The 11,608-nt window shown below is 31.5% G+C and overlaps 3 protein-coding genes across 4 annotated transcripts; 2 read left to right on the top strand and 1 right to left on the bottom strand.

The window, feature by feature from the left end:
* LOC129906755 (uncharacterized) lies at positions 1-1,225 on the top strand. Its single transcript, XM_055982652.1, has 2 exons — positions 1-158; positions 215-1,225. The coding sequence occupies exons 1-2, from the start codon at positions 86-88 to the stop codon at positions 1,150-1,152; spliced, it is 1,011 nt and encodes a 336-aa protein (XP_055838627.1). The 5' UTR covers positions 1-85; the 3' UTR covers positions 1,153-1,225.
* A 3,994-nt stretch (positions 1,226-5,219) lies between these two features.
* LOC129906536 (heat shock factor-binding protein 1) lies at positions 5,220-6,273 on the top strand. Of its 2 annotated transcripts, XM_055982325.1 has the most exons (3): positions 5,221-5,621; positions 5,735-5,886; positions 5,974-6,273. In XM_055982325.1, the coding sequence occupies exons 1-3, from the start codon at positions 5,520-5,522 to the stop codon at positions 5,978-5,980; spliced, it is 261 nt and encodes an 86-aa protein (XP_055838300.1). In that variant the 5' UTR covers positions 5,221-5,519; the 3' UTR covers positions 5,981-6,273. The 2 variants fall into 2 exon arrangements, with proteins under 2 accessions (XP_055838301.1, XP_055838300.1); XM_055982326.1 differs by lacking the exon at positions 5,974-6,273 and having other exon boundaries at positions 5,220-5,621; positions 5,735-5,962.
* On the bottom strand, positions 6,254-10,952 carry LOC129912892 (CBY1-interacting BAR domain-containing protein homolog). Its single transcript, XM_055991254.1, has 6 exons — positions 10,704-10,952; positions 10,486-10,645; positions 10,282-10,422; positions 9,790-10,224; positions 6,513-6,647; positions 6,254-6,447 (listed from the first exon to the last, which is right to left on the bottom strand). Exons 1-6 carry the CDS (start codon positions 10,844-10,846, stop codon positions 6,271-6,273), a joined length of 1,191 nt encoding a protein of 396 aa, XP_055847229.1. The 5' UTR covers positions 10,847-10,952; the 3' UTR covers positions 6,254-6,270.
* Between the last annotated feature and the right edge of the window lie 656 nt (positions 10,953-11,608).

The raw sequence follows: 11,608 nt of genomic DNA, 5'->3' as shown, positions 1-11,608 counted from the left end.
TCGACTACTTTCCCAAACTAAATTTAGGGTAGGCGGGGTTCGATGTTTTCAAAATTCGAAAAAAAAAACAACGATCTCTTTGAGTATGGAGTCTGAATCCAATTTACTTCACAAACATACAGAACAATTGATTAACGGTATGATGTCCTTTCTTGATGGTATGAATACAATTTTGGGTAAAGGACTCCTTGAAACTATTTTTTTTTTTAATTAGATACCCCAGAATGTTACAAAAAAGAAGATTTTGATGAGACAAAGAATCCCCTCTGTGCTGGAATAAAAAACATAATCGAAATGTTTCCACCACCACCACCTCAGCCACCACCATCAGCGTTTCAAGGCCTAAACATGAAAAGCCAACCATTTTCAAGCAACAATAATATGAAAACCAATCACATGGACAAAGCATGTCGGTACAAGGATCCTTACATGCAGGAAGTAAATAGATTAATGTTTTGTTCAACTATGGGTCATCCAGCGAATGGTTCGCCAGAATACTTTCAAGCTGCCGAAAGTTATGCACTCTACGGAAAGGAGTTTCTTGATTTCCCCACAGATATTAAATTCCCCAAACCGATGGATGTTAGCTGTTTTGGGGATTTTCCATCTCAGTTTCCTAATTCAATTCCAAAATCAAGCCCATCGCAAGTGTTTGGAATGACAACAGGAAAGAATCCCAATATGGCTAATACTACAACTAGTGTCCCTCAATTGCCAGTTATGATGAATCCTACAAACTATTGGGGTTATCCCTTTTACCAGACACCAAATCTAGTCCAGCCACTAATGTATTCAAATCCTTTCCTAATGACACAGTATTTGAATATGTTTGTTAGAGAAACGCAAATAAATACATCAATTGTGCAGCAACAGCAATTTTTAAGTGGAGGAGGTGGAATTCATGAAAGACTTGTTTATGCTCAGATGCTTCAGCAACAAACTCAAACAAATCAAAGTTTTCAAGGGAATTCTTGTCTAACAACAATTTGTAGTGGAAATGGATTGGGTAAGACAAAAATTAGTAAATTACAAGAATTGAAAAAAATTGAACCGCCAAGTCAAGCTAATAACGATGGAAGTGCTTTTATGAAGGCGATTTTAAATGTGAAGAATAATTTGTGTGAGAATAATAAGTTAGAGGTAGATGATTGATTTGTTGATTACTTATTATTGATTGTTATGCATTTTTGTTGAAATATTTAAATAGTTTGTTAAAAATTTAAAATCAGTTTTATTTTAAATTTGAAACAAACAGGAACCGGAAAAGTAATTGCATTGCAGAGATTGTCAAACTTTCTGCGTATGTTTTTTCAACTCAAGTATAGATGGCGGATATATGAAACCATACAGCACTGCCAGGTTTGAATTTTTTGTTGATGGAATTTTTACAACAAGAGCCCTGTTCCTTTGGGAGGTGGCAGAGTACTACTAGTAGTTTACTAGCGATTATCAATGGAAAGCACTTTCAATGAATTCAATACAAATCGGGAAGAAGAGCATGAGTAGATGATAGTACTAGATTAACCAAAACATCTACTATTAGTGGACTCCCAACTAGCACAACAGCTTCTGTAAATTGATATCTCGCAGGATCTACTTTTTATACAGCTTGTATTGAGTTGCTTCAGAATTTAACTGCTTATAGAAGTTCGGACTTGTTTAAAAACTTCTAATAAGTTGTTTAAATACCTACTGTTAAAGAAACTTAAACGAAGAAAGCTTGTTTTTCGGATAAACCTGTTTAATGAATTTATAGAAGCTTTACAGAAATTACCAAGTTTTGTATTTGATTTTTGCTTTTGATATGAAATAATCTAGCTCGGAAACTTTTTGGTTTTGACATTGAATAATTTAGCTCCGACATTTTTTTGCTATTTGGTCTGATTAAGTTTTTGTTTTCATTAATGAATATACTAGGATGGCAGAGCCCAACTAGCCCAACAGCTTCTATAAATTGAAATCTCGCACGTTCTACTTTGTATAGAGCTTGTATTGAGCTTGCTTCAGAATTTAACTGCTTATAGAAATTCGGACTTGTTTAACAACTTCTAATAAGTTGTTTAAATACTATTAAAGAAACTTAAACGAAGAAAGCTTGTTTTTCTTATTAGCCTGTTTAATGAATTTATAGAAGCTTTACAGAAACTACCAAGTTTTGTATTTGATTTTTGGTTTTGATATTAAATAATCTAGCTCAGACACTTTTTGGTTTTTACATTGAATAATTTAGCTCGGACATTTTTTTGCTATTTGAACTGATTAAGTTTTTGATTTCATTAATGAATATAGTAGGATGGCCGAGTGGGTAGAGTGGTGGACTACCACCAAGCAGATACGAAGTTCGATTCCTGGGTGTGGTAAAAAAATTACATACTTTTAAAATTATTATTAATAGATATACTAAAAACTAATGGAATGTTATATAAATATCAGATCAAAAGATAAAATTCATGATTTAAAACCAGTTAAAGAAGAATTCTTTTTTGTTTTTGTAGTTTTTTTTTAATTTCGATAAGACATGTATTAAAGAGTTATACAAGCTCTTCCGAAGCTATCTGTCAAATCTCAAAGCTTCGGTAAAGCTTCGTTTAAGATCCTTATAGAAGGTTATATTTGTATAACGTTCTCCTTTTTCCATGCCCAACAACCTTACTAAAGTTTAAAAGAAGCTGAAATGTAGCTTTTGTAATACCTTAACCGAAGCTGAAATGTTAGTTGGGAGTGGGTAGAGTGGTGGACTACGACCAAGCAGATATGAAGTTCGATTCCTGGGTGTGGTAAAAAAATATATACTTTTAAAATTATTATTAATAGAAACTAAAAACTAATTAAATGTTATATAATATCAGATCAAAAGATAAAATTCATGATTTAAAACCAGTTAAAAAAGAATTCTTTTTTGTTTTTTGTAGTTGTTTTTTTTTTTTTTTAATTTCGATAAGCCATGTATTAAAGAGCTATACAAGCTCTTCCGAAGCTATCTGTCAAATCTCAAAGAATTCTTTAGAGTCAAATCTCAAAGCTTCTGTAGAGCTCCGGTAAAGCTTCGTTTAAGATCTTTATAGAGGGTCAAACTTATATAACGTTCTCCTTTTTCCATGCCCAACAACCTTACTAAAGTTTAAAAGAAGCTGAAATTTAGCTTTTTTGTAATACCTTAACCGAAGCTGAAATGTTAGTTGGGCTCCCAACTAGCACAACAGCTTCTATAAATTGAAATCTCACAGATTCTACTTTTTATACAGCTTGTATTGAGCTTGCTTCAGAATTTAATTGTTTATAGAAGTTCGGACTTGTTTAACAACTTCTAATAAGTTGTTTAAAGACTATTAAAGAAACTTAAATGAAGAAAGCTTGTTTTTCTTATAAGCCTGTTTAATGAATTTATAGAAGCTTTACAGAAATTACCAAGTTTTGTATTTGATTTTTGGTTTTGATATTAAATAATCTAGCTCGGACACTTTTTGGTTTTGAAATTGAATAATTTAGCTCGGACATTTTTTTGCTATTTGAACTGATTAAGTTTTTGATTTCATAAATGAATATACTAGGATGGCCGAGTGGGTAGAGTGGTGCATTACCACCAAGCAGATACGAAGTTCGATTCCTGGGTGTGGTAAAAAAATTATATACTTTTAAAATTATTATTAATAGATATACTAAAAATTTATGAAATGTTTTATATAATATCAGATCAAAAGATAAAATTCATGATTTAAAACCAGTTAAAAAAGAATTCTTTTTTGTTTTTGTAGTTTTTTTTTTTTTAATTTCGATAAGACATGTGTTAAAGAGCTATACAAGGTCTTCCGAAGCTATCTGTCAAATCTCAAAGCTTCTGTAGAGCTTCGGTAAAGCTTCGTTTAAGATCTTTATAGAGGGTCAAACTTGTATAACGTTCTCCTTTTTCCATGCCCAACAACCTTACTAAAGTTTAAAAGAAGCTTTTGTAATACCTTAACCGAAGCTGAAATGTTAGTTGGGCCCAACTAGCACAACAGCTTCTATAAATTGAGATCTCGCAGGTTCTGCTTTGTATACAGCTTGTATTGAGCTTGCTTCAGAATTTAATCGCTTATAGAAGTTCGGACTTGTTTAACAACTTCTAATAAGTTGTTTAAATACTGTTAAAGAAACTTAAACGAAGAAAGCTTGTTTTTCGGATAAGCTTGCTTAGTGAATTTATAGAGGCTTTACAGAAATTACCAAGTTTTTATTTAATTTTTGGTTTTGATATTGAATAATCTAGCTCGGACACTTTTTGGTTTTGACATTGAATAATTTAGCTCGGACATTTTTTTCTTTGACATTTCTGCTATTTGAACTGATTAAGTTTTTGATTTCATTAATGAATATACTAGGATGGCCGAGTGGGTAGAGTGATGGACTACTACCAAGCAGATACGAAGTTCGATTCCTGGGTGTGGTAAAAAAATTATCCACTTTTCAAATTATTATTAATAGATAAACTAAATACTAATATAATGTTATATATAATATCAGGTCAAAAGATAAAATTCATGATTTAAAACCTGATAAAAAAGAATTCTTTTTGGTTTTTGTAGTTGTTTTTTTTTTTTTAATTTCGATAAGACATGTATTAAAGAGCTATACAGGCTGTTCCGAAGCTATCTGTCAAATCTCAAAGCTTCGGTAGAGCTTCGGTAAAGCTTCGTTTAAGATCCTTATAGAGAGTCAAACTTGTATAACGTTCTCCTTTTTCCATGCCCAACAACCTTACTAAAGTTTAAAAGAAGCTGAAATGTAGCTTTTGTAATACCTTAACCGAAGCTGAAATGTTAGTTGGGAAGTTTTTGTTGTTTTTAACACGTAAATTGTTTTGATTTCAAAAATCTCGATGTCGTTTTTTTGCACAAAATCTATATAGATAAACAAAAAAACACACCTAATAATACCTAAATATCAAGAGGTTATCAATTTTTTTTGCACATGTATATTGGGTGCATCGAGCAAACGTCATTTTAGGATGTAAAAAATTGATAATCAGTTGAAGGACAACCCGTTAATGATGGTGCTCTTATATTAGCCATTGGGTTAATACTATTTTAATAAACAGTCTCAATAGCAACCAATTTAGCTGCTTTCAAAGAAATCAGTTTATTATCTTTTTTTTATTAAAATAAATATCGAAGTGCACCATAATTACATTTATTTACATTTTGTCATAGTAACAACCTCAAATAATATTTTAAAATTAGCATAAAATTGCATTCAAAACCGAATCCCATCATTCAACCCTCATTTTGTTTATTACTATTTCCAAACAAATATTTCCTTCTCCCTGGCAACGCCCTACTGACACAACCCATCTTACCTGTCAAACTCTGAAAAAATTTTATCAGCCAGCCAGCATTTGCTGTCAACGAAAAATCAAAACCATACATAAATTTTGCTCACTTTTTTTTGTTGTCTTCTCACAGAAGTTTTGCAAATAAAATAAAACCAATCTTGCTCATTAATTTTAAACATAAATTTAAACAAATTAATAAACCAACAAAATGACTGATTTAAAAGCATCTGAAATCGACAGTGATATGGAACAAAATTACTCCCTAAATAGCAATGCAGATCCAAAGAATATGCAAGAATTAACAATCTATGTGAGTATCTGTCTACTATTTACTGCGACGAAAGAAAAATGCAAAAAAAAGGGCTGGTCGTATACTCTGTACAATTTTTATTTACAAATAATTTTAATATAAATTTCTTTAAGGTGCAAAATCTTTTACAAAACGTTCAAGACAAGTTCCAAACTATGTCCGATCAAATAATCACACGAATCGATGATATGGGCAATCGGATAGATGACTTGGAGAAGAGCATTGCCGACTTGATGAATCAGGCCGGAGTCGAGGGACCAGAGAAGTAATTTATTCCCATCAAACAATTTAAAAATAAGATCTTTTTTTTTCTTATACAAGAAAATCAATTTTTTTTCTTATATTCATTTAGTATGTAAAAGAAAAACAAACAAAAAGTAATTTTATACAAAAAACAAAAAAAAAAAAAATGTATCATGTTTAAACTAACCCACAAAAAAAAAAACCTAAAACCAAAACCCTGGAGGGAGGGATTGAATTAAAAAAAAAAGTTCCCTTCAATATTATCAGAGCGGTGTGCATTGATGTGACAAAAAGAGAGGGATACCAACCCACAATTACAATTAGAATTTGTTTGCGTTATTATCAACGACGAACAACATGAAAGCATAAACAAAATTAATAAAAAAAAATATTAGTTTATAGAACTTTATTCATTGTAGTTTGATTTTTTTCTTCCAGTGCAATCGATTGCTTGACGGGGCGTTGCAGTTGGTGGATCGCCTTTAGTTTCACTAACGGTAACCATGCGACCAGCAAATGCTGATGTTGATGGTGTAGATTCTTTAGGTATTCCAATTGATGTTCTAGGTTTTGGTTTTGCAATCTATAGAAAATATAAATATTTGTTAAGAAGGATTCTTATTTTTTAGGATGTTTCATTTAACTTACTCGGAAGTTGGGCTTTTTTGGTTTCTCAGGGATGTCTGATTCAGATTCTATTGATTGTTGTTCATCTTGTGAGTTAGATTGTTCACTTTCACTATTGGATTCTTCTTCTTCATCGATTGACTCAGCATCAGAGTCCTAAAAATAAATTTATTCATATTTGGAGTTGTGAATAAATTCTGAATCTGCATTGTTTGTTCATTCTAGATGCTAAATAGTTCTCTTAAAATAACCACACATTTGTCCCAATAATTCAGGATATATTTAAACTTCACGCAAAACAGAAATTGAATATTTAATGATCTATATATCAAATGTTACTCAACTCTGTGACTAATCGAATTCTTTGTGTTAAGATAGGAGCGATATTAATAGAATATGTATGAAAATTCGGATTAGTTCAAAGTTCGATGCTGTGGGCAAGGAAAGAATCGAATCTATCTTTTAATAATAAATCTAGTATTAATTTTATGTCATACATGAAATTGTAAGTACCTAAGTGTTCAAATTGGAGCCGATACTTGGATTTGATATCTCTTAATTTCAATGCAGTCCGATACAACCATAACGTTTTGTTATAAGCTTAATTATTTATTTAAACAAGTTAATATTCAAGCGTACATAATTTATGAATTATTGGCATGATGTAATCTATAAAAAATCATTTCAAAGCCAGCATTTGTTACATTAAGATTTTGAGAAATTAAGTTGTGGTTTACGTTACATAATTAAACATATTATTTAAAGGAGAATACCGCTCATAGTTGGTATGATAGTGCGTTATACATATGTAATGGCTCAGAAAAACTTGTAAGACTTTGGCTTCGGACATTGAATGTAACACGAGACAGAAGATTCAAAGCATCAATTTCACCGTTTAAAAGTTTCACAATAAAAACAAAACATAGATAAGAACGTCTACTCTCAAGAGTAGGTAAGTCAATTAGGTTTAGTCTTCTAATATAAGATGGTAGGTTTAAAGGATCCTGCCATCCTAAATGTCTGAGAGCAAATTTTAAAAAATCTCTTTTGAATCTGTTCTCTCGTTTTATAGCTACTGTAGTGTGGTGACCATACTTGGCAAGCATACTCTATGATGGGTCTGACAAATGTAGTAAACAGTTTTTTGGGTACGTAGGGATCAGAAAACTGACGTGACTCCCTTTTTATCCAACCTAATATTGAATTGGCTAGTTTCTTATCAAACAAAACACCAAGTATAGAAACCTCACTTACATTTAACAGATTAACGCCATCAAAACTATACTTTGCGGCAATACCACTTTTATGACATACCTAAATTTGCATACAAAAAAATTAAATTTCCTTATTCAAGAATTTAGGACTGTTGGCTGCTGAGACTATGGATGAGTTCATAAATGCAGGACTGCAGCAGTTCTGCAAAATAGAACTTCCATTTTTTCACCCAATGACTATCTGTTTAAAAATGTATCTAACTTATTAGAACTACAGTAAAACCCGTATAAGTACCTCACCTTAAATGCCAAATTTTGATAGGCACTAAAGCGGGTAAGGTACTTACAAGAACCCGTTTCAGTGCTCATAGGCACTTACATATGTATATATTTATTTAATAATAAAAAAAAACATGTTTGATTACTAAAAACATAATCTTCCCAAAACAAAAATTACTCTGAAAGTTTAAAATAGCTAACTAGTTCATTTCTACCTTTAGTAGAATTTTAGAGCGGTTTAGGAAACGAAGTTTTTCTAAGCCAGGCAATTAAGCGGGGAAGGCAGTTAAGCGAAAGGTACTTAAAAGATGAATTTTATATGAAAAAATCCTTAAAATTTTGGTTCTAAAAAAAACAAAGGTACTTATGCGGGTTAGGCACTTAAGCGAGAGGCACATATCCTGGTTTTACTGTATTTGTCTTTGTTTCTAAGAACAATAATGATAATGGAAAAGCATTGTTTTTTTATAATTTTCAATCACAAAATATTTTTTAGTTTTGCAGCACGATTTTTAACCCATGGTACTATTCAAACCCGTCAACGATATAAGGATAGAGGTGGGTTCCCTTATTATTTTATTTAAAGTAAAAACTTTTTTATTCAGTCTTGCATTTTTCATGTTATCATAATTAAAAAAAGAAACACGTTCGAATAATTTATATTTTCTAAAATTCGAATAAGAGCAAGTTTGTATCACAGAGTTTTCGTTTAGTCGTTCGAAACTGAAATAAAATTCTTTTCGAAAAACAAAATCTACTATGTACCCCAGTCAACGAAGATTCGAATTTATAAATAAACGCAAAAATCGAAGGGCAAGGGTTACCTCAAGGTGTTTTATACAAAAATCCTGAAAACAGGACCATGAGCTTTAAGCAATAGAGGAAGAGGAGGCGAAAATTGCTCTTTTTGGTATTTTTAAAAATCTAAGCTTATTAAAAAAGTCCCAATTACTTTTAATCAAGCAGGGGTACTAATGAATATACGGAGGATAGACGCTTTTCTAAAAAATTTAATTTCGTTAATCGATAATAGAGTTTTTCCCGGGGAGTTCACGGATTGAAATTTGATGCAGTTGCGGATCGAGTAGATTCCCGAGTGAGTGAATCACTGCATCTTCGGTAATAGACATATTTGAGAAAAAACACCTTTTCCATTTTGGTCATATTGCAAGTACCCTTAATTTTGATCTTAGCGAGTCTCTCAAAACCCTTAACTTTACCCCAGTGAACATAATTTTTGATAATCTTAAAAACAAAATTAAAAATATGAGTGATGAGGAAAATAAGGATTAATGGTATAGATAATGGGAAATATCGATTGGAATGCAGGAGAAGGTCGATAGTGGGGTGGGGGACAGAAAAATGAGCGGGATTTTTTTTTTTAAGTAGCACCATCCTTTTCAAAAAATATATATGTAAATGTGAAAGGTGTAGATACGTAACTAACAACTTTTTCGTTTGGTAATTCTTAGAATAGAACTGTCCGATCCGGAATGCCAAACGATCAAACTCGGGTAATGTTTTTTGATTCTGAAGTTAAAGTTTCTTTGTATTTGTGAATCGTCAAATGCGAACGTTGGATGAAAGAATTTCTTGTTTTCTGCAAATAAATCCCGAGGAGATTCACTATCGCACTGTAAATTCCGTAAAAAAAAATAATATTTCCAGGGAAACAAAAACAAAATTCGCTGGAGATTCACGATAGGGCCCTGGCCCTGTCATATATCGGTTTCCTTGATCTGAAACATTCCCGTAGCGACTTAACTGATTTCAACAATTTTTTTTCCATTAAAACTTACATCATCATCATCATCCTCATCTTCATCATCATCATCATCGCTCTGAGTTTCAGTTGAAAGATTCTTAGTGCTCTTCGATAATCGCTTCTTATTCTTAGCCGGACTCATTAAATCATCTCTGTCCAAATTATCCATCGAATGTGCAGCTCGAAGTCCTTTCTTTAGTGAACTTTTCTTCTTTGAATCATCATCGATTTTCATAAGTTTTTGAAATTCTTTCAAATCATGATTTTCATCAATATTCGAAATATCATAACAAGTCGCTGATAAAGCTTCTAATGCTTTTGTATGCTGTTTCATCGAAATCAGGACAAAGTCATTTAGAATTTTCTTAACATCATTTAGTTTACGTTTTTCAAAATTATAAATAATTTCGTCGATTTCTTTATTTGTTCGATTAACTTCAAGCTTGGCTTTGATAAGTTCGGAATCAGCAGCTGACTGTTAATAATTATGCATTTGAGTACTAAAGATATGGAGAAGTGCTATCAAACTTACTGTGTTAGCAGAAAACTTCGATTTTATATCCATCATTTGTTTTTGACGAAGCACTTCCTTATCCCTGGCTAGAACTGCTATGCGAAGGCTTTCTCGAGTTGCCTTACAAATATTTTCAAATTGAGATAGTTCATTGACAATCTATTCAAAAACAATATAGGAAGGTAAATAGCCAATTACAATATGTGGAAAGGAAAATCTTACTTTCAGTTCCATCCGATGGACCTGAATATCCATATAATCAGCCAGAATAGTAATTGAGTTGGTAAAACTCTTTAGGCCTTCACACAAACTCTCATTAACATCCTCTTCTTCTGAATACAATTTGAACCCTTTGGCCAGCTCATCAAAGGAATTTCGGCATCTTTAATTCCAAAATTAATGAAAACAATGGAATCGTTTAACATGGTTTATAAGCATACTTAGCCAATTTCCTAGTGCACGAAGCGAAATGCGTACATAGTTCCATCAAATGTTTTTCAGTTAAATTGATTCGTTCGTTGATAACTTTAATTCTATCATCTTTTGTTGTTAAAAGTGATAATTTACTAACTCGGCGGAACATAATTATTGTAAGAGATGAGAATTAAGTTGCAAAAGTTATAATTTTATTTATTTTGTTTTGCATTCAAGTTGGGACATAAATAAATTTGTTTTGTCCTAAAAAAGGTTGCCATGGTTTCTCGTCATTTAGCTTAACGATATTTTCAAATAAATGGTTGTTGTTTATGATAAGCTGTGTTTTTTCGTTAAAATATATGGTTTTTGTATTTGATTTTGTTAGAGTAAGGTTTGGGCATAAGATTCATAAAAATTCATGTGACGACAGCATTTTCAACGCGGGCCAGAAAGTACTGTCCACAGAAATTTTTTTTTTTGAAATGGTGATAGTTTTGTGTTTTAATTTTTTTTTATAAAGTTACCCAAGAATTGTGCCCATGATTATGAAAGTGGACTAAGTCACTTTTTGCATTGTTTGAAGAAAAACTTGCATAATAATTTTCTTATAACGATTTCATTATATTTCTTTTGTGAAATCACTAGAGGAGCAATAAAGAAGTTTATTTACTGCAATTTCGCTTTCAAATAAACTTTACCTCTTAAATAACAATAATTTTTAGGCTTAATTTGATGCCATTTTTAGGAGTGACTTAGGTCCAATTTATTCACACTCCATTAAATTTAAAGTTGCCATTAAAAAAGGGAAATTTTAAAATTTGTATGCGATTTGACAGTTTTATAATTTTTAATGGAGCCTTTAAAAATAATGGAGAGTGAATAAATTGGGCCTTAGTCCACTTTCATAATTAAGGGCACAATTAAAAAC

Source organism: Episyrphus balteatus, chromosome 1 (genome assembly GCF_945859705.1).
Source record: "Episyrphus balteatus chromosome 1, idEpiBalt1.1, whole genome shotgun sequence".
NCBI lineage: Eukaryota > Metazoa > Arthropoda > Insecta > Diptera > Syrphidae > Episyrphus > Episyrphus balteatus.
Note: the sequence above shows the minus strand (reverse complement) of the source record. Positions and strands in the feature narration are given on the sequence as shown.

Excerpts from the sequence above, each read along its gene's own strand:
- LOC129906755 (XM_055982652.1), top strand. The coding sequence starts at position 86 with ATGGAGTCTGAATCCAATTTACTTCACAAACATACAGAACAATTGATT. Across the intron at positions 159-214 it reads TATGATGTCCTTTCTTGATG|ATACCCCAGAATGTTACAAA; the intron begins GTATGAATACAA and ends TTTTTTAATTAG.
- LOC129906536 (XM_055982325.1), top strand. The coding sequence starts at position 5,520 with ATGACTGATTTAAAAGCATCTGAAATCGACAGTGATATGGAACAAAAT. Across the intron at positions 5,622-5,734 it reads TGCAAGAATTAACAATCTAT|GTGCAAAATCTTTTACAAAA; the intron begins GTGAGTATCTGT and ends AATTTCTTTAAG.
- LOC129912892 (XM_055991254.1), bottom strand. The coding sequence starts at position 10,846 with ATGTTCCGCCGAGTTAGTAAATTATCACTTTTAACAACAAAAGATGAT. Across the intron at positions 10,225-10,281 it reads CGAAGTTTTCTGCTAACACA|TCAGCTGCTGATTCCGAACT; the intron begins GTAAGTTTGATA and ends AATTATTAACAG. Across the intron at positions 6,648-9,789 it reads ATGAAGATGAGGATGATGAT|GACTCTGATGCTGAGTCAAT; the intron begins GATGATGTAAGT and ends ATTTATTTTTAG.